At 36.0% G+C, this 27,465-nt stretch overlaps 10 protein-coding genes across 10 annotated transcripts; 6 read left to right on the top strand and 4 right to left on the bottom strand.

The window, feature by feature from the left end:
• Positions 1-181: 181 nt before the first annotated feature.
• On the top strand, positions 182-3,610 carry GCK72_020419 (uncharacterized protein; the record flags this gene model as incomplete). The annotated part of the gene is made up of 8 exons (XM_053733570.1): positions 182-393; positions 453-894; positions 1,543-1,665; positions 1,718-2,016; positions 2,066-2,300; positions 2,348-2,444; positions 3,209-3,366; positions 3,410-3,610. The coding sequence occupies 8 exons, from the start codon at positions 182-184 to the stop codon at positions 3,608-3,610; spliced, it is 1,767 nt and encodes a 588-aa protein (XP_053582483.1).
• A 1,678-nt stretch (positions 3,611-5,288) lies between these two features.
• GCK72_020418 (uncharacterized protein) lies at positions 5,289-5,657 on the top strand (the record flags this gene model as incomplete). The annotated part of the gene is made up of 2 exons (XM_053733569.1): positions 5,289-5,389; positions 5,444-5,657. 2 exons carry the CDS (start codon positions 5,289-5,291, stop codon positions 5,655-5,657), a joined length of 315 nt encoding a protein of 104 aa, XP_053582482.1.
• Positions 5,658-6,472: 815 nt separating this feature from the next.
• On the top strand, positions 6,473-7,469 carry GCK72_020417 (uncharacterized protein; the record flags this gene model as incomplete). Its single annotated transcript, XM_003116582.2, has 3 exons — positions 6,473-6,555; positions 6,606-6,851; positions 6,899-7,469. 3 exons carry the CDS (start codon positions 6,473-6,475, stop codon positions 7,467-7,469), a joined length of 900 nt encoding a protein of 299 aa, XP_003116630.2.
• Positions 7,470-8,060: 591 nt separating this feature from the next.
• On the bottom strand, positions 8,061-10,301 carry GCK72_020416 (uncharacterized protein; the record flags this gene model as incomplete). Its single annotated transcript, XM_003116092.2, has 7 exons — positions 8,061-8,369; positions 8,428-8,809; positions 8,857-8,982; positions 9,028-9,342; positions 9,802-10,045; positions 10,092-10,186; positions 10,237-10,301. 7 exons carry the CDS (start codon positions 10,299-10,301, stop codon positions 8,061-8,063), a joined length of 1,536 nt encoding a protein of 511 aa, XP_003116140.2.
• Positions 10,302-12,322: 2,021 nt separating this feature from the next.
• GCK72_020415 (uncharacterized protein) lies at positions 12,323-13,324 on the bottom strand (the record flags this gene model as incomplete). The annotated part of the gene is made up of 3 exons (XM_053733568.1): positions 12,323-12,601; positions 12,654-12,853; positions 12,898-13,324. The coding sequence occupies 3 exons, from the start codon at positions 13,322-13,324 to the stop codon at positions 12,323-12,325; spliced, it is 906 nt and encodes a 301-aa protein (XP_053582481.1).
• Positions 13,325-15,513: 2,189 nt separating this feature from the next.
• GCK72_020414 (uncharacterized protein) lies at positions 15,514-16,463 on the top strand (the record flags this gene model as incomplete). The annotated part of the gene is made up of 3 exons (XM_053733567.1): positions 15,514-15,599; positions 15,648-16,259; positions 16,310-16,463. 3 exons carry the CDS (start codon positions 15,514-15,516, stop codon positions 16,461-16,463), a joined length of 852 nt encoding a protein of 283 aa, XP_053582480.1.
• Positions 16,464-18,449: 1,986 nt separating this feature from the next.
• On the bottom strand, positions 18,450-19,403 carry GCK72_020413 (uncharacterized protein; the record flags this gene model as incomplete). The annotated part of the gene is made up of 3 exons (XM_053733566.1): positions 18,450-18,609; positions 18,660-19,268; positions 19,318-19,403. The coding sequence occupies 3 exons, from the start codon at positions 19,401-19,403 to the stop codon at positions 18,450-18,452; spliced, it is 855 nt and encodes a 284-aa protein (XP_053582479.1).
• A 2,535-nt stretch (positions 19,404-21,938) lies between these two features.
• On the bottom strand, positions 21,939-22,307 carry GCK72_020412 (uncharacterized protein; the record flags this gene model as incomplete). The annotated part of the gene is made up of 2 exons (XM_003116489.2): positions 21,939-22,152; positions 22,207-22,307. The coding sequence occupies 2 exons, from the start codon at positions 22,305-22,307 to the stop codon at positions 21,939-21,941; spliced, it is 315 nt and encodes a 104-aa protein (XP_003116537.2).
• Positions 22,308-23,981: 1,674 nt separating this feature from the next.
• GCK72_020411 (uncharacterized protein) lies at positions 23,982-25,344 on the top strand (the record flags this gene model as incomplete). Its single annotated transcript, XM_053733565.1, has 5 exons — positions 23,982-24,064; positions 24,112-24,480; positions 24,529-24,928; positions 24,974-25,125; positions 25,182-25,344. The coding sequence occupies 5 exons, from the start codon at positions 23,982-23,984 to the stop codon at positions 25,342-25,344; spliced, it is 1,167 nt and encodes a 388-aa protein (XP_053582478.1).
• A 978-nt stretch (positions 25,345-26,322) lies between these two features.
• Positions 26,323-27,288, top strand: GCK72_020410 (uncharacterized protein; the record flags this gene model as incomplete). Its single annotated transcript, XM_053733564.1, has 3 exons — positions 26,323-26,402; positions 26,452-27,060; positions 27,111-27,288. The coding sequence occupies 3 exons, from the start codon at positions 26,323-26,325 to the stop codon at positions 27,286-27,288; spliced, it is 867 nt and encodes a 288-aa protein (XP_053582477.1).
• Positions 27,289-27,465: the final 177 nt, after the last annotated feature.

The raw sequence follows: 27,465 nt of genomic DNA, 5'->3' as shown, positions 1-27,465 counted from the left end.
GGAGAGAAGTCAGACAGCCTACCTTTTCTTCGTCTCCTGCTTATATCTATTTAGGGACCACTCGCACAAAAAAGTTGACAATTACAAAATTGTAGAACAGAGAATTTTACATATTTTGTTAGTTATTAACTTTTTGATAGCACTAGGCGCTGTGGTGGTACAACGATTTGAAGTTCAGAGTATGAGACAGCGAGCACAGACAGCGAGACACTCTAGCTTTTCTGCGTCTCTTCATAAAATCTCAGCTTACCTAAAACCGCCAATAACAACAGATACACCGCCGGCAACTCTCTCTCTCTGCTTCAACTTCCAATTTTCAGAAATCGACGAGGAAGAAGATGGAGGAATAAAATCATCGAATCCAGATATCTCACAAGCAGTTAGCAATGAAAGGTACTAGATTTTACTAGATTCCCCCCTGAGCTTTCCCTAAAAACCACCGAAATTTTCAGCAAAGAACCCAAGCCTGCCGATGAAAAGAAAGAAGAAAAGCGAGAAGAAAAGAAGAAGCCACGTGTCCATCCGACAATGCAAAACCTTAATCTAGTCCGTAGCAACTCGTCTACAAGTCTTTCAAAAGCGGAAGCCGTTGAAAAGTATTACGAGAGAAATGCGCATACTGTATCAGGGATTCACAAGAATCAGGATACTTTTGGACAACTTCAACGGAGATACAAACCGAAGCAAGATGGAGTCAGTGTGCTGAGTAGTCCTGGAGCTCTGGGGGATACTGTAATCCCGACGAAACGACATTTCGATAGATCGATGTATTGGTTCGCATTTCATCGGAAACAAATTGGATTGAGACATATTTTGGTGGCGTTTATGGTCTTGTCGTATACGATTTTCGGAGCATTCATGTTTTGGACAGTGGAGAGTAGATATGAACGGGCGGTGAGTTGGAATGTGTGGAAGATGCTTGAGCAACGATGATTTTTGTAGTTTTCTATAGGTCTGCAAGGTTTTGAGATGTGAAGGGTTGAAGCGTAAGCATAAAAAAATTAAGAAATTAGACAGTCTGTTTTCTCTGCGCTCTCTCGATCTCTCAGTTACAGTTACAAAGAATAGAAGCAGCTTATAGGGGTGGTACCGAGACACCATGCCGCGATTTTGAGGATACAAAATTTCAAATCAGAAGTGCCAGACAGTAATACAGGCAAACCGGGCCGGCGCCCTAAACCGCTATCTAATGAGCTTAAAAATATACCAAACTGTAGATCTCGGCGAGCTCTATGTCACTGACAAAATACGAGTCGAATGTATGTTCGTTAGCATGCCTCGGGCCGGGCTAGAATGATTGTCCGCCCTGTAGTAAGTCAGTGACATAGAATTCGCTGAGATCTACATTTTGAAATAATTTTCAGAACATAAGATAGCGCTTCAAGAGAGGTATGAGTCGGTCCGGTTTGCAAGTATGCAATTTACATTTTGAGATTTAGTTTACTAAGAAATCTGGTTTTCCTTCTTCTGTTTTTTAGCTAATATTTCAAATTTTAGCAAATAGATCCATCCTATTTCAGCAAATCTGAAATTTTATTACAGATCACCCTTGAAAGAGTCACCAATCTCGAGGAACTCCTTGGAAAAATTGCTGAAAACATTACTGAAATAGTGAACGATCCGAATACAAATACAACGGAATCTGAAATGAAAGTGTACATTAGAGTAAGCCCTTAACCCCGCCGACTCCTCCCCCCAACACCTTTTCAGTTTTCAGGAAGCCTATGTGACACTGATGAGACTGGAGGGACAGTACAAAGGGTCCACGTATTACAAGCTAGAAGACCACGGAAGAAATTGGAAATGGACGTTTGAAAGTGCGTTCTTCTTCAGTATGAATGTCTACACAACCACTGGATACGGGTCGATTGCACCGGAATCCACGCTCGGACAGTTTCTGGTTTGCATCTATGGATTCATTTTTGTGCCGGTTACACTGGTGGCTCTTCGAGATTTGGGACAGTTCTTTTTGGTGCACTTGACGAAACTTTATGCTCAGTTGAAGCAGCGGATGAGGTATAGTGTCCTCGCGTGTGTCTGTCCATCCTGATGTCTTCTGTTTCAGAGAACTCAACGGTGACCGTACTTTGGATGTCAATGAAATTATCCAAATCCCAATCAAATCGTGCCTCCTATTATTAGCCCTCTACCTAGCCTTCTGCACCCTATTCATAAATCTCTACGATGAACTGAGCGGCCAACAACCGGGAACCGGAATGTCACTCTTTCTCTGTTTCTACTTCTCATTTATCTCTTTGAGTACGATCGGTCTCGGTGATATCATGCCAAATAATGCTACGGTAAGTGTGAGATCAAAAATTGCAAAAGGAAATGAAAATGATGTCAGTTCTCTCCAATCATTTCGATAATGTTCTTCTTCGGTATGGCACTCACCAAGGTCGTCAATAGGAACACTTTTATTGCGGTGGAGAATGGAATTTTTGGTGAGTAAAGAGGGGAGGAAAACTGAAAAACAATTGCTGAAAATAATGAAAATAGTCATTTTAATGCAAGTTCTAAATATATGTATGTAAACACCGATCTTGCCAGACACTATTAATTTCTCAAAATAACCAGAGAATATGAACAGTGCAGCTCCGCGTAGGACAGCATAAGAACTTAGTACTGCCCGAGAAAAAAGCGGCTTCTGCTGGGGATAACGGTCTGTAGGTGTCTGTTATAAGGAGATCTGTACCAAAGGATGTGGGCGGAGACTAGAAAGTGCGCTCTAATAATATAACTGTATTTGCGTCACCACACGATAGTCTTACACTAGAGAGTTATGGTCATTTTTAGGGGACAGCTCAAAAATCACTCTATTTTGCACAGAAATGGGGCGATTTGAGGGAGAAATTACTTTGTCGAAATGTAATTTGCTAGGAAGTGTCCGTACGAAAAAGTTGTCAACTACAAAATGAAGTTCTACCCTTGATCTGTATGGTTTATACATAATGTACTCTGTGGGACAATCAGTAATACCGTAACAGCCTCTCAAAGTTGGTCATTTTCTACTGAAAAAATTCATATTATATATCTTACTGCACGGTACTGTATCTGACTAAAGCTTCTAAAAAAGAAGTACTGCTTCTACCCAAAAAGAGCGCAATGGTATACCCGCGAGCTTGAGAACTTCGGCTCCCTCATCCGAATCTGAAATTATCATTAGACCACTTTCTTCCCACCAAAATGTCATATTTTCACATTTCAGGAGTCCTCACCCTCGTCGAAAACAAACTCGATGGAATAGTCCGTCGTGGAAAAGTGATCCCAGAAGAGAAAGAGCAACAAAAACCACCGAAACTCACACCTCGAACACCACCTCATATTCAAAGAGCGTTGAGTGTGGAGGACTACGTTGCTGCTCAGGTACATTCCCTTGATTTTCAGACCAATAATCAAATAGTTACAGAGAGAAAATACAAATGAAGTGTTGAACAACTTCACTGTCAGATCTATCGCCACATTTATGAAATCGAATACGGATATTTATGGAGGAGGATTCGGAAGAGTTCAATTGAGAAGAGGAGATCTGATGGGAAGTGATCATCAGATGACGACGACTTCAGTGGAGCATAAAGAATCAGGACATCATCAGGATTCACAAGTCTAAGAAATTCTAAAAACGTGTATATAACAATTATAATCATAAATCAAACAACTTAGTTCAAATAATTTTTCCTATCACTTTTTCCGCCAACTCGACGCAATAAAACCGGTATCTCACTATCATGTATTTCAATTTTCTCTTTTTCTAATAAAAATTCTAATAAGATCCTTTTATGCATGGGTATCATATCTTAAGATCAGATGGGTTTGTTGCAGCGACTTCCAAGTTTCTTGTTTCTTCATCGAACAGTTTTTTGTTCGTATTACAGTATCTATTTCGTACTGTATATTTGTTTTTATCTCATTCGGCAGTATTTTTGGCATTTTTGGGTACTGTTGTTTTGTTTTTTCCTGATCTTCTCATGAAATGAAATTGCAATTTTTAACTATAATATTGGGCTCTTCTAATATTTTAAATTGCTAGAGATTCCTCGTTTTCAAAAAGCAGGGATTATTACATTTGTCGGTGTCTTTGATGCATTTGGTCCGTAATCTCTGTCCCTTTTTGTTCTTTTTCTCGGTCACTAATTATACCTGAGCAGCAGCTGCCACATCTGCCTAATACCCCAATAATATGCAACCCGACGTTCTATTCCAATTATCCGTTTCCACCTTCCATTTACCCACCGAGAAATAGCAATGTCTCTCTCCAAATTTCCCATTTTAAAGCTTCCTGTTCTTGCTTTAAATGAAGTTTTGAAACTACTTACTCCATTTGAAATGTAAGTTTTTAAGAACACGAAATCTCCATATCTTCTATTTTTACAGAATCTTTCTCTCCTTTTGTAGTAAAAGAACAAAATCAATATGCCAGTCGATCCGTTTAGTGCCTCGCAGAAACGCAGACTCCTCTTTAGGAATTTGGTTCAAAGCTATTGATGAGATATACTTTCAATTCAGTTTTTCAAAATTTGAAAGATGGGCAATCGTCTTGAAAAAACGTCCTGAACCAAAAAACACAAAGGAGAATAGATGTTGGTCAATGTTCACTAGAGGGCTTATGAAATTGTTCCGTTCAAGAAAATCGTCATGGAAAAACATATCAAAGCCGATAGAAAATATCTACTTCCCATACTGGAAAACTTCTGTCAGTGAAAAAGAATATGATCTCAGGGGTGATGGGTGAGTTTTGTTTACCTCCCAAAACAACGTAATTACATGACTTTTTCAGAAGATTTTCATATACTTGTCATTTACTCCATGTGTATAGTTCTGAAAATCTACTGTCTGCTTCAAAAAAACTGGCTGATTACGTTTCTGAAATATTACATGAGAAAGTGTATTTTCTCACTCTTAAGCAGGATTTATACAGTAGGGAAGAGAACGAAGCAATTGTGGATTTATACTGTCAACAACCGGTCGGTTGCTTCGAATTAACTTGGGATACATCGAACGACTCTCCCAAAAATGATGTGTTAACTTCTATTTTGAAAAAACAAAATGCCACACGTACATTGGATTTGAGAATAAATCCAAGCTCTGATTTCACTTTTGACTTCGAGCAATTCAAGAACTCATTATATAGCATGCGTATTTGGTTTTCTCACTGGATAACTTTTGAACAAGTTTTGGAAATGAATACTGAACACTTGTTTCTCACAAAATCAAATTTTCTGCAAGAAGATTTCAAATTAATTATTGATGAATGGAAAGATGGGTGGAATCCAAACTGGAAGGTACTGATGATTGAATTCGATGAAGATATTGATATTGACGAATGTGTCGATGGAGAATATATCAATCTGCAACCAGAAGATTGGAAAAGGAAAAGTGTGATCTACAGGTGAGTTATTTCGTTTTCTTAGCTCTATATCTGTAGATACAAGATTGTTTTTAGAAACGCACCTATTCAACTCAATCGATTCGAAGGATCGATCGAAAAGTCATGGGGAACAGTTATCAGAACTGGATATCATATCCTAAGACGAGATGCAATCATTGCCTCGATAGGAATAGAGACCGGTAGATTCGGATGGTTTCATATTCAATCGGATAATGAAGATCCTGAAGTTCAGATGATGTCACATTACAGAGCTTTTGGACTTGAATGAATGATTTATTATCTTTTTGTTCGGTGTGTTTTTACAATATTTTTGAATGAATGTATTCAACGACATGTACAAATATAATCTACAATTTTTAAGTTATGTACAGAATGAATGTGTTCTCTCGAGTTCTATAGAAGACTACTTTCTCTCATATTTAATTTTCAAGGGTGTTTTATTGGTGGTTAAAATTTTACCCTCAGGGATAAATTTAATTGGGCACTGGGGCTGGGATTGAGCAGACTTGTCAAAAATCGGGCCGACCCGGGCCGGGCCGGGCCAAAATTTTTCCTGATTTCAAAAAATGGGAACCCGTTTTTACCAAATTTTATTTGAAATTTTTCGAAAAAATAGAGTAAAAATGCTTAAATTATCATATATATTCACATTTTTCCTAAAATTTCAAAAAATTTTCAAAAAAAAAATCAAAAACTCAAAATGTTTCAAAAGAGCCGGGCCGGGCCGGGCCGGGCCGAAATCAGGAAAAAAAGTGACAAGTCTGGGATTGAGTACAAAAATCACCTGCGCTCCGCCGAAATCAGCGCAAAACTTGAAATAAATTTTTTTTGCAAATTTCTTTTTTTTTAATTGAACTGATCTCGAAAAAGCAAGAAAATTAACATAAATCGTCTCAAAAAATGGTCGATTAAGCTGCGCATCAAAATGCCACAACGATATAGCTAATAGAAAACTTTTTTAATTTGAATTAACCTCCAAGTCTAATGGAGCGCGATTCCTTCATCATCTGTTAACCTTCCCGGGGCACTCATTTCTATGTATCAACGTCTCATTCTCTTCCATTATTCCATAAAAAAGTAACAATGACACAGTCAAAATTCTGTCTTCTGAAACTCCCGAGAGTTGCTTTAAATGAAGTTCTGAAATTATTCACTCCATTTGAAATGTAAGTTTTGTTTCCAAGAATTCCTATTCATCAACTGTTTTTCTTCCCAGAATCTCCCTGTCCTTATGCAGTAATTACACGAAATCAATATGCAAGACCATCCGTGCGGTTTCTCAGTGCAAGGAGACACTCACTAAATTCCATGTTTTTATTGATTCTCACTATGAGATACATCTCCAATTCTCATATTTACCAGCTCATGACTGGGTTTTTTATATGAGGAAGAAGCGTCCGGAGAAAGAGGCATCATGGGATCCACGTAGAAGAGTTGTTGAACATGGGACTGGTGGTCATGGGTACGTTACAGAAATTTCAGACAATCTAACTTCTCTGTGTCTTCCAGAACTATTACAACCACCGAGTATAGCCTCCGTCTTCGCACATCGGATTGCCTTATATCGGCTACCAGGAACTTATGCTTCCACATCTCTGAAATATTTCATCAAGAAATTCAAGCATTTGCATTTGATTATAAAATGTTTGGCATTGAAGAAAATCAGTTGATATTGGATTTATTCTGTGAACAACCTGTTCAACAATTTCAATTATCTGGGGACACCTCAGATGATCCTTCAAAGAATGATATTTTGACCAACATTCTGACCAGACAGAAATCGATAAATAGGCTAAATTTATGGTTTAACCCAAGTGCTAATTACCGTTTTGACTTCAGTCAGTTGGAAAATCGTTTAGATTCTCTAAATATTCTGTATTCTCACTGGATAACTTTTCAACAACTGCAGGAGATCAAATCTCAAATGGTGTTTCTCTCGAGATCTAACTTTCTCCAAGCAGATTTCAAAGCATTGATACAAAAATGGAGAGATGGGTGGAGTCCGAATTGGGAAGCACTTATGATTGAATTCAAAGAGGATATCAATATTGACAAATGTGTTAAAGGAGAGTTCATTTAATTGCCAACAAAGGACTGGAAGAATAAAAAAGCTGTTTATAGGTGAGCTTTTCTGGTTGAACTTGTCAAACCAGTTGTGCGTTATATTCAGAAACTCTCCAATCCAATTGAATCGATTTGTCGGATCACACAAAAATTCTTGGGGGCGACTTATCAGGACCGGTTATCACATCTTAAGATCAGATGGAACTATCGCTTCAATTGGGATTGAGAAGAAGAGAATCGGATGGTTTCATATTCAATCAAATGATAATAACTCAGAAATTAAAATGATTGTTCATTTTAGAGCTTTCGAAAATAATTAGAATTCGATGAATAATTTTTAACAGACTTGCGAAAGTCGAGGTCTGAATTTTTGAACTTTTTTTGCTACAATTATTCTGAAAATTTTCCTTCTTTTTTTTTTGAAAAAACAACTTTTGAAGCCTAAAAAATCAGTTTATTACTGAACTTCCGACTCGTTGCAAGTCAGATTTTTTTTTGTTCAAAACACATTTTGTGGTTTACATGAAAAATATTTCGTTTTGGCTTTCTATGTTTATTGGAATAAAAGTTAATAATACGACATATATAAGATAAAGTACAAAAGAAATTACTTTCTTTCCAACTTGCTATTGGTTGGCTTCTCCGCTCTATACTCCACATCCCAAATCGCGTTCTCTGCTCCTTCCCACTTGTTTGGTCCATTCAATCTGAAGATATACGGGACACATGGACCGAAGTATACTTTCCAAGCGAGCATTGGTTTCCACATCAAAAGACTTTTCATATCGGGATTGCATCCGATGAGATCCCCGAGTTCATGCATATAACTCGCATAATCCACTTGAATAGTGTGGCGACGACTCTCCACGTAACGGCGACTCATTTCTTCTCGTTTTTGGATAATGTCAGCTTTCATCTGTAATTATTGATAATTAGACTATTACTAATTGATTTATAGATATCCAATCTCATACCTCCGCTCGAGTTGGTAATGGTCTTCCAGCCGCAAACGATTCCATGTAGACTCTTGCTTGCATTTCACTTATCGGCATGATTGATCCGATTGGTTGAATCAATCCAATGATAGCCAAAGTATTATGATCCGCAGTCGCCAATGGGAACACATATTTGTATGCATCCACCTTATTCTCATTCACTTTTATCAATTTTTCTCCCTCGACAAGATTGAAATGAAATGAGAATCCGGTGGCTAGGATCACTTCATCCACATTCTCCACTACAGATCCATCTTCAAATTTAATCGATTTCTGGGAAAATTCTTTGATTCCTGGCTTGACTCTAACAGTTCCACACGCAATACGGTTTGGTAACTCGTCATTGATAGTTATATGAGCTCTGAAACCAAAAATATTGATGGAATAACTTCATAGAGGACTCCTCACCCCAAAGCGGAATGTTCGGGCTTGAGTCCATACTTTGCATGGTCAAATCTTCTATTCAGAAGTCTTTCGAAACTCCAATTAAGGATTGGAGTTGGAACAACTTGAGAGAAGAGCATTTGGAATTTTCTGGAATAAGAAAAAGTTAAAAGCTTATAGACTATAGAATCTTACGTATTGAAAACCATATCCACTGGTTCTCCTCTATCAAACAATCGATTGTAAACCCAACTGCCACGTCTTGTGACCAAATAGACTTGTTTCGCAACTCGACTCAACTCAACTGCACAATCTCCACCTGAGTTGCCGAGTCCCACCACGACGACAACCTTATCCTCATAGCCACGATGATCTTTATAATCATGAGAATGAATGATTCGTCCTTCGAATTGTTTCTGTCCTGGCCATGGGTTCGGAATGTGGGGAAGTGCGTGATGTCCAGAGCATAGCATTACTCCATCGAAAATTTTCTCGTGCTCTTTTCCGTTCCTGGAAAGAAAATTTGAAAACACCTGGAATAAGTCAGTCAAGCTCTATCAATTAACAAAACTTTAAGAAATTCATACTAATCATTTTTGTTGTTGATCACTTTTTCTAGAGCTTCTTCCTAGAGCTTGTTGAAGTAATTATGACAATTCGAAATATTTTGTGATTTGTATTCTATATAGTGAGGAGAGCTGAATCTGCTGGAAATCTGAAACTGGTATCAAATTTTCCCTAAGAGCTAAATAAACTAAGTTAAACAGAAACTTCTCGTTAGTTACTTTTCAACAAATATCGGGCAAAACAATCTTATAGCTCGGCTCATCTGTCTGCTGTGAAAATGGGAAACCCGTTTCAAAAGGCCTACAATTTCAGCTTACCACCGTTTTTAGTTATTAAAGTTTTTAATATAAAATTCTACTCTTATAAGGTTCTTATCCCTTCTAACAAATAAATAAAACTAACCCATCTGTATATCTGACTCTCCACTTCCCGGTCTCCGCATAGTCATCATTTCGAACAATCGAAACAACGGCATGATTCAACTTGATGTACTTTGTGAGCCCGAAATTCTTCGCATAATTCTTCAGATATCTACACATCTCTGTGTTATGCATGAAGTTGGACATTGTGTCTTCTGGTGGGAAATCGGAGAATGCAGTCATTTCTTTCGATGAGTTGATTACGGTGGACTTCATGACAGTGGACACTGAAAATGGTTTCGATAAGAAATTATTATTCTCAACTAAACTTACAATCTGTCTGATGAGGTTTGTAATTCCACAATCCACCAATATCATTCGACTTCTCAAAGCAAGTCACCTGAACATTTGGATACAGTAGGGCATGTCTGGAATTAGAGATTTGAAACAAGGAAGACTGAAAAAAAGAGTCCCTTACCGAATAGACGGAAGCCCTGAAGCTCCAGCGCCCACAATAAGAAGTTGTTTCTTTTCAGAAGGCATCGAATACAACTGATGAAAATGCACTGGTTACCCCTCTCTTTTATATGGTTGGGTAGAGATCAACTGGGGTAGACTGGCTAGAGTGAGAGAGTGCACGAAGAGAAGTGACGCAGTTAGTGTAGCCACAATAGAGGTGTAGTGATCAACTGTTCGAATACTTTGGAGGCAGAAACACATGTGGTTGTTTGCATTTTTTGATACGACCAGGTTGATGGAATACAGTCTAGCCAAGCAACAAATCAAGAAGTTCAATTTTATGATACGAGCTATAACTTGTTAGGAAGAGCTCGTAAAAAAAGATTATCAACTAAGAAAATGTTCAAAATTTTATTCTTATCAGCTTACTAGTCAATCACTTTTTGTTCCTGTCAACCCTGGACTGTTATGACCGATTGAAGTTAAGTGACGCAATTTTTAAATAAATCATACTTTATGAACGAATATATTTTACCGAGTCATGCACAATTTGTATCTGAAACAGAGTTGAGCGGAATTCCGCCTTCCGCCTTCCGCAATTTTAAGATTTTTTCCGCCTTCCAAAATTTGTTCGCCTACTCAAATTTACTGATACTTTTAAGGATTTTTCGCAGCAAAGCTATAAGTTTTTATCGAAAAAACTAATTTTAACACAAATTTAACCTTTTTAAGGGCTTTTTACAACAAAATAAGGTCAACATTGTCTTCTAAAAAATTCATGTTCATTTCGCCTCCCGCCTTTTTGGCACTTTTTTCATTCCGCTTTCCGCCTTCCGCCTTCCGCCGAAAAATGTTCGCTTCCGATTCCCTAATAAAATGTGCAACACTGTATTCTGTTTACTTTTATATGAAGTTGATCGTTTTTATACATTTTACTGACAACAACCTCACTCTGAAAAGTAATAACTATTTTTATACGAACTTGGCCAAATAACACAAACCACAGTCATTCAAAGTGATAATGCGCACAACAGACATAGCTGGCGCGCTTCCCGTTTTTAAAGTTTTGTGTCGCCTCCCTTTAAATTCTACAGTAACCCGAAATTCAATTAATTGAGCATGCGAGCAAAATTGCCGAGTTCTATGATAAAACGAGTGAATTCGTCGAAAAAAAAGGCGTATAAGTGAATAGGTGCCCATCAAACCATGATATACCGCTTTTCAACGCCAAAAAGTCAGTTTTATTTTTTTTTTGAGAAACAAAAAACTCTCGAATTTTCAATAAAAAGTGCATTTCTCCTGCTAATTAAGTATTTCCAGTTGCCGTTATGCTATTTTGAATCCTTTCAAGTACTTCTAGACTGAAAAATTAACAAAAAACTGAATTTTTTGAAAAAAGTTGAACTTAAAAATTGATTCAATAATTCCAGTTCTGAATATTATAACACGTATTTAGGCTTAAAATGTTCGCAACAGTCATCTTCATAAATGTTACTTAACGAGAACAAATGAAATCGCTCCAATTTTTCGTATTTCTTCTGAAAATGGCAAAAAATGGTTTTTTTAGTTGATTTTCTTAAAAGTCTTTCAACTCTCTTATTTTTCGACAATGTGAGAGAAGGTTACACTTAAACGATGTATTTTTGTCCGCAGAACATTTGTTACTACTTTTGAACCAGCGAAAATGCTGAAATTTCGAGAAATCGGTGTATAATCGGTTTTAAGCTGAAAAACGAGAATCGCGCCAGCGATCGTCGCAATCGCGCTCTGTCGCGGATTATCACTTTGAAGGACTGTGCAAACACCATGGCAGTAAAGTCCTGGTCCTAATACGTTTTTAGTTCCCCCCACAAAACAAACGGAACGTTCAGATGAGTGTTTCGCCAGAGTTTCAGCAACTTCGCTATTTTACAGGAGCGTTGATAAAAGAGGTCAGTGCTTTTCAAGATAACACTTTCATTTATTTTCAATAATTGTAGTTACACTTAAAAAAGACGATAACGGAGAAGCAAATGGTTATTATAGGTGATAAAAACGTAACAAGACAAGTGCATGAATGGGAAGAAGATAAGAAAAGAAAAGAGAATAGGACAATCGAAGAATGACTATTGGAATTTAGAAGGACGAGTCACGGTGCAAAGTTTCTCTCTAATCACGCTTTGAAATTTGGAAACAATTTTTTTCTTATCTCGCTTCGCAATCCAACCAGATGAATATATTTCATTTTTTTCGAAAACAAAGCAATCCTTATCCGAAGTGACGAACTTGTTGACAAGAGTGAGCAAAGATAACAAGTTTTTTTCCCCATCTTCTACAGTCCAGGTTTCATTCTCCAATTTCACAGCTGCTTTTTTTGGCATGTCCTGCACATTCATTTCTGTTATCTTAAACCAATTTATCAGTTTTTCTGAAGAACGTCTTCAATATATCACATACCTTATAAAGATGATAAGGATCAATTCTATTCCATCGGTGCTTACCTGTTCGAAAACCAAATATCAACGATTCACAATTTCCAAAAAAGGCTTGCCAATAAAAAATGCAACCGCTATTTTTCCAAAAGACTTTATCCCAAAAGACTTCATCTCCGCTTTTGGTATTCTCGAAGAGCTTGAGTTCGAAGTGACGAATATTGTCTGGAAAGAATAAATTAGTCGATGCCCCTTGATTACTTTCTCACCACCTTCGTCTTTAGTTACAGCATCTATTTGTCCAGAATAATAAATTCTGAAGGAGTCACCTCCTTCACGTGGAACTGTTGCTTCAAACACTCCTTTAATTTCAATTTCATCGTTACTTTTTTCGGTCATAATATGTTCGAAAACAGGTCCCAAACCTAAACTGACGGGTGTATTTGTTCCACCAATTATCATGAAGGTTACTCCTTTCATACGACAGGCATATATTAAATTGGTTTTCGAAGCTGCGACACTTTTCAAAAGGTTTTTATTAGTGACAAAATGTGGTTTCTCATTATTATTCCATCCTTTTCGATGAATGTAATCCAGGAAAGAGTCAAGATTGGTATCGTAAACACCTGGATTCGAAACGTGGATCGACGTCAAATCGATTGTTTTGAAGTTGTTTTGTTCCAAATGATCGATCATTTCGTTTAATTCCTTCGGATGCTTCCTTTCATCAGACACAGGAGAGGCAATTCTGGAAAAAAGTATCTTGTGAAGCAAAAAAAATATCCAATTTTTTTCATTGTCTACATGTGACATTAATCAGAATAAAACTAATAATCTTCTTTAAAAAACTTTTTTAAATAGTTAACGTTTCAAAAACTGACTCCATCTAAAAATTTCAAAATTTTAAACATGTCAATAGTTTATGCTTCAGAGCGATAAAAACCAGTTTTGGGTCGTTTTTAGAAAAACTGTTTTTATTTCCAGGCGATAGTTCATGTGGTCCCCCTTTTTGAAAATTCGGACATTTTTTTCTTAAAATAGCACAAAATCTATTTTTCAAACTAAAATAGGTTTCAAAACAAGTTCTCCAAGTTTCAACGTTTTTTCTAATAGTATTTAAAAAGTTACGGGTATTTGAAATTTCATAATATTGAAAAAATTGTTTTTGAAAAAGTTTTGTGATGAGGAAAGTCGACATGACGACACGATAATTTTCGGGTAACTAACAATACGCACTATAAATACAAAATCTTGACCAGTTTTTTGAAAACCCTTTCATAAAAAAATTCAAGTAATAGTACATTCCATGTAAGGTTACGTCACTATTATTCAAACCGCTTTTCATGGTGCGCCTCTAATAAAAGGGTGCTTCTATATTCAAAATCAAGAAAAAACCAACCGTTGCGAGCCCTGAGGGTAGTAGTCAAGAGTTTTTTCGACAATAATTTTGTGAGCCATCGTGAATATATGTGTATGGTTGAGTTGGTTATAATGTGATTAGATGCGTATGGTTGAGTTGGTTATATACATACAAATTTTGCTCTGAGCAAAAACTGTGCAAACAACGAATAAAACAGTTTGTGATGTGTTTTAGGAATCACTTCTTATCACCTGGTTCAATTTTCACAATTTTAACGCTTAATAAAACTGAAATTCTTTTGAAATCACAATTGAGTCATCTGCCAAAGAAAATAAGTGAGAAATATTCGGAAGAGAGGAAACTATACTCTGCATCCTCTCCTATCCTCGATTTATTAATGTGTTGCCTTGTCGTCTATGACAGAAAGGTTAATGGTTATGTCGGTTGTTTTAACAGTCCATATTCTTTTTGTTTTTTATCAAAATTGGTTTTACTTCATTGCTTGCTCAGTAGAAAATGAGGAAATAGTAAAATGTAGTCATTACCAACTCAAACATACGCGTTTATTCAAAATGATGCTGAAAATAACTGTCACTTTTTTCCAGAGTTGCCTATTCTGTATCTAGAAGAGCAGAACATACAAAGGAACTGAACGAATTGATTGAATATTTGAAGACACCAAACTACGATTCTCTCTTCTCGACTTGAAGTCGATCATTCAGAAATTTATTGTTATGGTGGTTTTACCATTGGGTCAAGAATTTATTCTAACAACGAAAGGTTAATTTTCATTTCATTTTTCAGAAACTCTCCGATTCAACTCAATCGACCGGGTTTTATTAAAAAATTAATTAATTTCCTTCTCCCATAAAAGAAGCGAATGGTCCTCTCTATTCTGCTCAATATCAACCCTTCTCCAATAAACTGGTATAATTTTGTTTGCCGGTGTCTTTGATGTATTTGGTCCGTAATCTCTGTTTTACTCAATTTCTCGTTCACTAATTATACGAGAGCAGGTGCCCGACATCTGCCCTATAGCTCAATAATATGCAACCCGACGTTCCGTTCCAATTATCCGTTTTCCCTCTCCCTTTTACCCACCGAGAAATAGCAATGTCCCTCTCCAAATTCCCTCTTTTAAAGCTTCCTACCGTTGCTTTAAATGAAGTTTTGAAACTATTCACTCCATTTGAAATGTAAGTTTTCAAGAATATGAAGTCTCAATAACTTCTATTTTCACAGAATCTTCTTCTGCTTCTGTAGCAAAAGAACGAAATCAGTATGTCAGTCGATTCGTACAGTGTCTCAATGCAAGAAGGATCTTCTTGTATTCAATGTTTGGATTACTTCAGTTCATGCGATATACCTTCAATTTTCTTATTTTCCGTCAGAAATATGGGAATTTAACTTGGAAGAATGTCCTGAACCAAAATGCACAAAGAGAAACACATTTTGGTCAGTGCTTCAACAAGTTTTCTTGAAAATTTGCTATTGGAGAAAACCTACGAAATCGTCATGTCAGAATATGACAGAACCGATAGAAGGTATTCATTTTCCTAACTGGAAGCCTGCCGTCGACACTGCTCATACCTACTCCTGGCCAACTAAAGAGTGAGTTATGAATGCGCTTGAACATACAGTACCTTATGATTTTCCCAGAGCTGCCGTAACAAGTCGCCACTCTATAGATCTGTACACTTCTGAAAATCTCACATTTGCTACAAGAAAGCTGGCTGACTACATTTCTGAAATATTCCATGAAGAAGAAAACTTCTTTGGACTTGAATGGAATCTATACAATGGCCAAGAAAATAAAATGATAATGGATGTGTTCTGTAAACATCCAGTCCGAGATTTTCTGTTAACCGGGGACACTTCGAACGACTCTTCCAAAAATGATGTGTTGACTTCTATTTTGAAGAAGCAAAATGACAAAAAAAATATGACTCTGTGGATTAATCCGAGTTCTGATTTCAGTTTTGACTTTGGACAATTCAAGAATTCCTTAGATACCTTGGATATTGCATACTCACATTGGATAACTATTCAAAACATTTCGAATGTCAAATGTGAAAAATTGTACATTCATAAGTCAAATTTTCTGCAGGCAGATTTCAAATTATTGATTGATAAATGGAGAAATGGATGGACTCCAAATTGGAAGACTATGACTATTGAACTCAATGAAGATATCGATGTTGATACATGTGCCGAGGGAGAATTTATTGACATGGAACCAGAGTATTATAATAATAAAAGAGTAGTATGTGGGTAAGTAGTTAAATTGTTAATTTTCTATTTTTATAACTGATTGTGTTCAGAAATGTCCCAATTCGATTCAAAGGATATTTTGACATAAGTTGTGAAACAACCTTTATGCATGGATATCATATTTTACGATCAGATGAAATGATTGCAACTATTGGAATATCAGAAGATAAATATCGAGTTGGATGGTTTCATATCAGAAAATAACGATAATTGTTCAGTTATTATACTCGAATCAATTTATTATTAACTGTGACTATGAAAATTTCAATCTTTTGCTATTTTGTAAAATAAATTTCTCAATAATTTGTTTTAGTTAAGTGTGAATATCTTTTTTAACGGTACTGTATATTTGTCAAAAGCGGATACCATGTTATGAACTACTATCAAATTTCAAACTTGTAACAACAGGTCAGAACTATTTAGAACAGAAATGAGTCGATTTCAGAGTTTCAACAGAACAAGCCGAAATGTGGTGAACATTTCAAAAGGTTTCCTATTTAGTTCTCACCTCTTTCGATCCTTTGCTGAACACTCACGACATTTGGTTGTTGAGGAGCGACTCCCTCGGCTGTATACGGTGCGGGGGGAATAGGGAGGTGGAGCTCCGTAAGACGATGGAGGTGTTCCCCCGGCGTTGGTGGTCGTAGCTGCGGGAGGCGGGTTTCCGTCACAAAATTCTACCGTTGTTGGTAGCCGGGGGGTCTTGGTTACGGGACAAACACTTTCCCATTATAGCTGAAATGAGATGAGTTATTTTAATTTCTATTTTTTAAAGAAAAGAGAGTGAACTGCTAAAAATAGCTAGATTCGAAAAACAAAAATGAACGCCAGCGAAATTCATAGAGACCGAATGATGGTAGATTCCGCTAATAGATTTTTCTCGATTTTCTAAAAATATTTGATCTACGAAAACGTTTTTTTTAATTCGAGGATGATAGTAATGGATGAGTAGGTCAAAACTCCTCGTGTAAATAACAAATGAAAATAAAACACGGAAATACAGGTCTAACTTTAATTGAGATTTTCTCTGTTAGTTTCAAATTGAAGTGCTGAAGCAAAACACCCACAGTCGCACTGTTCACTGTAGGGAAAAATTCAATTCGAATTTTCGGAAAACGTAATAACAAAACAAGAAGTAGTGTTTTTAATAGTTCCCAATAACTTCTTTGACTAAACTGGTTTTCAGACCTACACCACCGTGCAGTAAGATACACAATTTGACCTTTTTCTGCTGAAAAGTACCAACTTTGAGAAGGTGTTACGGTATCACTGATTGTCCCGCAAGGCAAATTATGTATAAACCATACAGAACAAAGGTAGAGCTTCATTTTTGTAGTTGACAACTTTTTTGTACGGACACTCCCTAGCAAGTTACATATCGACAAAATATTTTCTCCCTCTATTTCAGTGCAAAATGATTTTTGAGCTGTCCCTTTATAATTACCATAACTCTCTAGGAAGTGCCCGTACAAAAAAGGTGTCAACGACAAAAATAAAGCTCTACCTTCGTTCTGTATGGTTTATACATAATTTGCTTTGTGGGACAATCAGTGATATCGTAAAACCGTCTCAAAGTTAGTCATTTTCAACTGAAAAATACCAAATTGTATATCATACTGCACGGTACAGTAAGAACAACCCTAAAAGATACATTTTTATGCACTGCCGCTTGAGATTATCTCAATGATACGCCGTGCTCGGGCCGATAGCAGGGAGCCAGAGTGTTCTGCAACAACCTAAAAAAAACTGCCAAACTGCCAAATAGTCAGCCTGAAAAAGGAGCGATATCTTACAGCATGGAACTGTAGTTCCAAGAGACCATAAATTTCAGTCACAAAATTCTGCCTACATATGTATACAGTAACGGTCTAAAATATACCATAGTTTGGCTTGTTCTGCTGAAACTTTCAAATCAACCCATTTCTGTTCTAAATAGTTCTGAGCTGTCGTGAAAAGTTTGAAAATTAGATATAAGTTCATAACATGGTATCAGCTTTTGACAAATATACAGTACCGCTTAATAAGATATTCCGTTTTTCCCGTTCCGTTGAATTCGCGTTTGGCAGTGCACACTTCATTAAAAAAAAAGTTATTAAGAAATTTATTTTTTCAAAACGGCAAAAAACTGAAATTTTCAGTCACAGTTGAAAATAAACCGATTCGAGTATAATGTCTGAATAAGTGTTGTAATTATCTGATATGAAACCATCCAACTCGATATTTATCGTCTGCTATTCCAATCGTTGCAATACACCCATCTGATCGTAAAATATGATATGCATGCATAAAGGCTGTTCCACAATTGCCTTCGAAAAATCCTTTGAATCGATTGAGTTGAATTGGTAAATTTCTGAATACAATCAGTCATAAAAATAGAAACTGAATAATTTCTATACTTACCCACAGACTACTTTTCTACTTTTATAGTTCTCTGGTTCCAAATCAATATATTCTCCATCGACACAGGTATCAACATTGATATCTTCATTGAGTTCAATGCTCATTGTCTTCCAATTTGGAGTCCATCCATCTCTCCATTTATCAATCAATAATTTGTAATCTGCTTGGAGAAAATTTGACTTATGAAGGTACAATTTTACACATCTGACATCCAAAATGTTTTGAATAGTTATCCAATGTGAGTCTGTTATATCCAAGATTTCTAAGGAATTCTTGAATTGACTAAAATCAAAACTGAAATCTGAGCTTGGATTAATCCACAGAGTCATAGTTTCTTTGGCATTTTGATTTTTCAAAATGGAAGTCAACACGTCATTTTTGGAAGAGTCGTTCGAAGTGTCCCCTGTTAACTGAAAATCTTGAACTGGATTACAGAACGCATCCATTATCATTAGATTTTCTTTACTATTGTATTGATTCCATTCAAGTCCAAAGGCATTGACTTTTTCATGGAATATTTCAGAAATGTGATCAGCCAGCTTTTTTGTGACAGATGCAAGGTTTTTTGAAGTATACAGATGGAGGGAGTGACGAGTTGTTAAAGTAGTTCTGGAAAAAATCATTAGGTACTATGTGTTCAAATGCATTCACAACTCACCCATTAGTCAGCCAGGAGTAGGTATGAACAGTGTCGACGGAAGGGTTCCAGTTAGAAAAGTGAATACCTTCTATCGGTTCTGCCATTTTCTGACATGATGATTCCGTTCGTTTTCTCGAATAGCATATTTTCAATAATCCTTGAGGGAATACTGACCAAAACTTGTTTCTTTTCGGGTATTTTTGTTCCGGACGTTTTTCTAAGTTAAATACCCATAGTTCTGGCGGGAAATAAGTGAGTTGAAGATATATCGCATGAACTGAATTAATCCAAACATTGAATGTACAGAGAGCTTCTTTGGATTTAGGAATTAAACGAATCGACTGGCATATTGATTTCGTTCTTTTACTACAGAAGGAGAAGAAGATTCTGTAAAAATAGAAGTAATTGAGATTTCATATTCTTGGAAACTTACATTTCAAATGGAGTGAATAGCCTTAAAACTTCATTCAAAGCAACTCTAGGAAGCTCTAAAAGAGGAAATTTGGATAGGGACATTGTCGTTTCTCGGTGGATGGATCAAAGAGGGAAAACGGATAATTCGAATAGAACGTCGGGTTGCATATTATTGAGGTATTAGGCAGATGGCAGCTGCTCAGGTATAATTAGTGAACGAGAAGAAATTGAACAAGAAGAGAGAGAGAGAGAGAGAGAGATTACGGACCAAATGCATCAAAGACACCGTCAAACGTACCAGTTCATTGAGAAAGAGAAATTGCTAGCAATTTGAAATATTCTATGTGCCCATGATTATAGTTTAAAATTAAATTTTCATTTCAACGGACAAAAGAAATATACACGAATATGCCAAAAATACTGCTAAATTAGATGGAAACAAAAATACAGTACAAAAAAGATACTGTAATATAAATAACAGTTCAATGAAGAAATAAGAAACTAAGATTATACATACTTTTTCGTTATTAAATATGAGTAAAATTGAAATGAAGCTCGAAACAAATTGAGATTTTTCTCGAAAGATTTTTGAAATTGTTGTCATTTAAAGACCCAAATCTTCATTACATATTACTTTTGTCGCTGTCTTTGATGTATTCGGTCCGTAATCTCTGTCTCATCTTGTTGAATTTTTCGTTCTCTAATTATACCTGAACAGGTGCTTTCACATCTGCCCAGTACCTCAATGATATGCAACCAGACTGCTCCATTCCAATTATCCATTTTCCCTCTCTCATTTACCCACCGAAAAATAGCAATGTCCCTCTCCAAATTTCCCATTTTAAAGCTCCCTACCGTCGCTTTGAATGAAGTTTTGAAGCTATTCACTCCATATGAAATGTAAGTTTTCAGGCAAATGAGGTCTCCATAACTTTTATTTTTTACAGAATCTTCTTCTCCTTCTGTAGTAAAAGAACAAAATCAATGTGCCAATCGATCCGTTTAGTGCCTCGCAGAAACGTTCATTTTACTTTTGGAGTTTGGTTTAAACATATTCATGAGATATATCTTCAATTCACTTTTTTCCAATTTGAAAAATGGGTACTTTGCTTGAGAAAATGTCCAGAACCAAAACACACAAAGGAAAACAAATGCTGGCCAGTCTTCCCTAGAGGGCTTATGAAAATATTCCATTCGAGAAAGCCGACATGGGAGAACATGACAAAGCCGATAGAAAATATATACTTCCCTTACTGGATCCCTTCTGTCATTGAAAAAGAGCATGACTACCGGGGTGATGGGTGAGTTTTGTTTACCTCCCAAAACAACACGATATACATGACTTTTTTCAGACCATCTTCATATACTCGACATTTACTCCATCTATTTACTTCTGAAAATTTACTATCTGCTTCAAAAAAACTGGCTGATTACATTTCGGAAATAATACATGAGAATGTAAATTGTCTCACTCTTAAACAGGATTTATACAGTAGCGAAGAGAACGAAACAATTGTGGATTTATTCTGTCAACAACCGATCAGTGTTTTTGAGTTAACTGAGGATACATCAAACGACTCTTTTAAAAATGGTATTTTATCTTCTATTTTGAAACAACAAACTGCCACACGTGTATTGGATTTGAAAATTAATCCAAGTTCAGATTTCAGTTTTGATTTTTGTGAACTCAAGAATTCCTTAGATACCATGCATATTTGGTTTTCTCACTGGGTAACTTTTCAACAAGTTTTGGAAATGAATACTGAACAGTTGTTCTTGGTGGACAAATGGAAGAGGGTCAACGGATAATTGGAATAGAACGTCGGGTTGCATATTATTGAGGTATTAGGCAGATGTGGCAGCAGCTGCTCAGGTATAATTAGTGCCCGAGTAATATAACAAGATGTGACCGAGATTACGACCAAATACATCAAAAAAATATGTTAGCCTATATTCCAATAAACGTAGAAAGTCAAACTGAAATATTCCTCTTGAAAACCACAATTGATCTTTGAAGGAATTAAAAATCAGACTTGCAACGGGCCGGGCCAGGCCGGCCCAGTCGACCCGGAAGTTCAGTACTGAATAACAATCAAAAAAGAAAGATGAAAAAACTCCGGACACGTTCATTCTGTACTAAACTTCAGATTTGCAGATTACATCTATACATGTTATTACACACATTCATTTAAAATTTTGGTGAAAATTAAAAAAAATAAAAAGTGTCATTCAAGTCCGAAAGATCTATAATGTGATAACATCTGAATTTCGGGTCCATCATTGTCTGATTGAATATGAAACCATCCGAATCTACCGGTCTCTATTCCAATTGAGGCAATTATTCCATCTTGTCGTAAAATATGATACCCAGTTCTGATAACTGTTCCCCATGATTTTTCGATCGATCCTTCGTATCGATTGAGTAGAATCGGAGAGTTTCTGAATACAATCTTATAACTACAGATATAGAGGTAAAAAAACGAAATAACTCACTCATAAATCACACTTTTCCTTTTCCAATCTTCTGGTTGCAAATCGATATATTCTCCATCAACACATTCGTCAATATCAATATCTTCATCGAATTCAATCATCAGAACCTTCCAGTTTGGATTCCATCCATCTCTCCATTTATCAATTAATAATTTGAAATCTTCTTGCAGAAAATTTGATTTTGTCAGGTACAACTGTTCAGTATTCATTTCCAAAACTTGTTGAAAAGTTACCCAGTGAGAAAACCAAATATGCATGGTATCTAAGGAATTCTTGAGTTCACAAAAATCAAAACTGAAATCTGAACTTGGATTAATTTTCAAATCCAATACACGTGTGGCAGTTTGTTGTTTCAAAATAGAAGATAAAATACCATTTTTAAAAGAGTCGTTTGATGTATCCTCAGTTAACTCAAAAACACTGATCGGTTGTTGACAGAATAAATCCACAATTGTTTCGTTCTCTTCGCTACTGTATAAATCCTGTTTAAGAGTGAGACAATTTACATTCTCATGTATTATTTCCGAAATGTAATCAGCCAGTTTTTTTGAAGCAGATAGTAAATTTTCAGAAGTAAATAGATGGAGTAAATGTCGAGTATATGAAGATGGTCTGAAAAAAGTCATGTATATCGTGTTGTTTTGGGAGGTAAACAAAACTCACCCATCACCCCGGTAGTCATGCTCTTTTTCAATGACAGAAGGGATCCAGTAAGGGAAGTATATATTTTCTATCGGCTTTGTCATGTTCTCCCATGTCGGCTTTCTCGAATGGAATATTTTCATAAGCCCTCTAGGGAAGACTGGCCAGCACTTGTTTTCCTTTGTGTGTTTCGGTTCTGGACATTCTCTCAAGCAAAGTACCCATTTTTCAAATCGGAAAAAAGTGAACTGAAGATATATCTCATGAATATCTTTAAACCAAACTCCAAAAGTAAAATGAACGTTTCTGCGAGGCACTAAACGGATCGATTGGCATGTTGATTTTGTTCGTTTACTACAGAAGGAGAAGAAGATTCTGTAAAAATAAAACTTATAGACTTCATAATCTTGAAAACTTACATTTCAAATGGAGTGAATAGCTTCAAAACTTCATTCAAAGCGACGGTAGGGAGCTTTAAAATGGGAAACTTGGAGAGGGACATTGATGTTTCTTGGTAGATGGATAGAAGAGAGAAAATGGATAATTGGAATAGAACGTCAGGTTGCATATTATTGAGGTATTAGGCAGATGTGGAAACACCTGGACAGGTATAATTAGTGAACGAGAAATAGAACACGGACCAACCCATATCAAAGACACCGTCAAACGTAATAGTACCAGTTCATTGAAAAAAAGAAATTGCTAGCAAAGAATTTTCTAAAATATTCGATCTGCCCAAGATTACAGTTTTTTTTTTTTACAATTTAATTTCAGGAGAAAATCAGGAAAATACAAAGCATTTGCTTTCTACTTCTGCTCATGCATCCAATTCAGATTGCTCCGTTGACACGTCTTCACACATGACTTTCTCTTTTGCAAGCAGAAAAATCACTCAGTTTTTATGGGATTTTTCCTGATATCCAAACAAAGGTTTTTTTTGTTATACAAAAGGACTTTTGATGCTGTCATTGTTATATTTGACGGTGTCTTTGATGTATTTGGTCCGTAATCCCATCTTGATTCTTCACTAATTATACCTGGGCAGGTGCTACCACATCTGCCTAACACCTCAACATGACGTTATATTCCAATTATCTACTCCCCCTTTTTCATTCACCCATCAAGAAACATCAATGTCCCTCTCCAAATTTCCTATTTTAAAGCTTCCTACCGTTGCTCTAAATGAAGTTTTGAAGCTATTCACTCCATTTGAAATGTAAGTTTTCATGAATATGAAGTCTCCATAACTTCCTTTTTTCATAGAATCTTCTTCTCCTTCTGTAGTAAAAGAACAAAATCGATATGTCAATCAATTCGTACTGTTCCTAAATGCAAAGTAGCTCTCTATAATTTCTCTGTTTGGATCGATTCAGTTTATGCGATATATCTTCAATTCACTTATTTCCCGTCAGAACTATGGGTATTTAACTTGGAAGCATGTCCGGAGTCAAAGCATACGAAAAGAAACAAGTTTTGGTCAGTACTTCCCAATGGATTCTTGAAAATGTGCTATTCGAGAAAACCTACAAAATCGTCATGTCAGAAAAAGACAGAACCGATAGAAGGTATTCATTTTCCTAACTGGAACCCTGCCGTCGACACTGTTGAAACCTACGCCTGGCTGACAAATGAGTGAGTTATGAATGCACTTGTACACACAGTATCTTTTCTTTTTTCCAGAACTACTTTAACAACTCGTCACTCTTCCCATTTATATACTTCAGAAAATCTTGCATCTGTTACAAGAAAGCTGGCTGACTACATTTCTGAAATATTCCATGATGAAGAGAACCTTTTTGCACTTGAATGGAATCGATACAATGGCAAACAAAATCGAATAACTATGGATTTGTTCTGTAATCCAGTCCAAGATTTTCTGTTAACCGGGGACACATCGAACGACTCTTCCAAAAATGATATGTTGACCTATATTTTGAAGAATCAAAATTCCAAAAGAACTATGACCCTGTGGATTAATCCAAGTTTAGATTTCAGTTTTGACTTTGGACAATTCAAGAATTCCTTAGAAGTCTTACATATTACATACTCACATTGGATAACATTTCAAAACATTTTGGATGTTAGATGTGAAAAATTGTACCTTCATGAGTCAAATTTTCTGCAGGCAGATTTCAAATTATTGATTGACAAATGGAGAGATGGATGGACTCCAAATTGGAAGACTATGAGCATTGAACTCAATGAAGATATCGATGTAGATACCTGTGTCGAGGACTTGGAACCAGAGCATTATAAGAGTAAAAAAGTAGTCTGTGGGTAAGTTACTAAGTTTTTTGTATTTAGTTTCTATTTTCATAACTGATTGTATTCAGAAATTACCCAATTCAACTCAATCGATTCAAAGGATATTTTGACATAAGTTGTGAAACAACCTTTATGCATGGATATCATATTTTACGATCAGATGGAATGATTGCAACGATTGGAATATCAGTAGATAAATATCGAGTTGGATGGTTTCATATCAGAAAATAACGATAATTGTTCAGATATTATACTCGAATCGGTTTACTATCAACTGTGACTATTAAAATTTCAGTCTTTTGCTATTCTGTAAAAATAAGATTCTCAACACTTCTTTACTTGAGTTTGCACTGCCAAACGCAAATTCAACGGAACGAAAGAAAAACGGAATATCTTATTGAACTATACTGTATAAATATCAAAGCCTTACACCATGTTATGACGTAATTTCTCATTTTGAAACTTGTAATGACAGCTCAGAAATCCCAATATTTAGATTAGAAATAATTAGAGCGTTTTAGAAGAACAAGCCAATAAATGATATATTTTTGACCCTTCCTGTATGCATATGTAAATAGAATTTTGTGGCGGAAATTTATCTCTTCGAGATAGATCTGAAAACCAGTTATTATTACGTTTGTCGGGGTCTTTGATGTATTTGGTAAGTAATCTCATTTCGGAAACCTTCACTAATTATCCCTGAGCAGGTGCTTCCACATCTGCCTTACACCTCAATAATATGCAACGCGACGTTTCATTCCAATTACCCGTTTCCCCTTTTTCCATCTATCCACCAAGAAACGACGATGTCCCTATCCAAATTTCCTCTTTTAGAGCTCCCTACCGTCGCTTTAAATGAAGTTTTGAAGCTATTCACTCCATTTGAAATGTAATTTTTCAAGAATAGGAAAACTTTATAACTTTTATTTTTACAGAATCTTCTTCTCCTTCTGTAGTAAAAGAGCAAAATCAATATGCCAGTCGATTCGTACAGTTCCTAAATCCAAAGAAGCTCTCTATAATTTCTCTGTTTGGATCGATTCAGTTTATGCGATATATCTTCAATTCACTTTTTTCCCGTCAGAACTATGGGTATTTAACTTGGAAGCATGTCCGGAATCAAAGCGAACAAAGTTTTGGTCAGTACTTCCCCATGGAATCTTGAAAATGTGCTATTCGAGAAAACCTACGAAATCGTCATGTCAGAAAATGGCAGAACCGATAGAAGGTATTCATTTTCCTAACTGGAACCCTCCCGTCGACACTATTCAAACCTACTATGGCGATGGGTAAGTTGTTGATATTCTTGAAAACAATGTTATCATATGATTTTTCCAGAACTACTTCAACAACTCGTCACTCCCTCCATCTGTGTACTTCTGACAATCTAACATTAGCTACAAGAAAGCTGGCTGATTACATATCAGAAATATTCAATGAAAACGTAAACGGCTTTTCACTTGAATGGAATGGATACAATGGCAAAGAAAATCACATGATAATGGATGCGTTCTGTAATCCAGTCCGAGATTTTCTATTAACCGGAGACACTTCGAACGACTCTTCCAAAAATGATGTGCTGACCTCTATTATGAAAAATCAGAACGCCAAAGAAACAATGAGTCTGTGGATTAATCCAAGTTCAGATTTCAGTTTTGACTTTGGACAATTCAAGAACTCCTTAGAAACCTTGGATATTGCATACTCACATTGGATAACACTTCAAAACATTTCGGATGCCAGATGCCAGAATTTGTACCTTCATGAGTCAAATTTTCTGCAGGCAGATTTCAAATTATTGATTGATAAATGGAGAGATGGATGGACTCCAAATTGGAAGACTTTGAGCATTGAATTCAATGAAGATATCGATGTAGATACATGTGTTGAGGGAGAATTTATTGACCTGGAACCAGAGAACTATAAGAGTAAAAAAGTAGTCTGTGGGTAAGTTACTAAATTATTTAGTTTCTATTTATATAACTGATTTTATTCAGAAATCTCCCAATTCAACTCAATCGATTCGAAGGATATTTTGAAGACGAATGGGGAACAACCTTCATGCATGGATATCACATTTTACGATCAGATGGAATGATTGCATCTATTGAAATATTAGACGACGAATACAGAGTTGGAAGTTTCATATCAAATAATGAAGATTTGGGTCTTTAAATGGCCACAATTTCAAAAACCTTTTGAGAATAATCTCAATTTGTTTTGAGTTTTACTTCACTTAATTACGTATAATCTTATAAAGTTTCTTATTTCTTCATTGAACTGTTATTTGTTCGTATTACATTATCTATTTTGTACTGTATTTTCGTTTCTATCTCATTTAGCAGTATTTTC

The sequence above is a fragment of the Caenorhabditis remanei genome, chromosome V (genome assembly GCF_010183535.1).
Source record: "Caenorhabditis remanei strain PX506 chromosome V, whole genome shotgun sequence".
NCBI classification, from domain to species: domain Eukaryota; kingdom Metazoa; phylum Nematoda; class Chromadorea; order Rhabditida; family Rhabditidae; genus Caenorhabditis; species Caenorhabditis remanei.
Note: the sequence above shows the minus strand (reverse complement) of the source record. Positions and strands in the feature narration are given on the sequence as shown.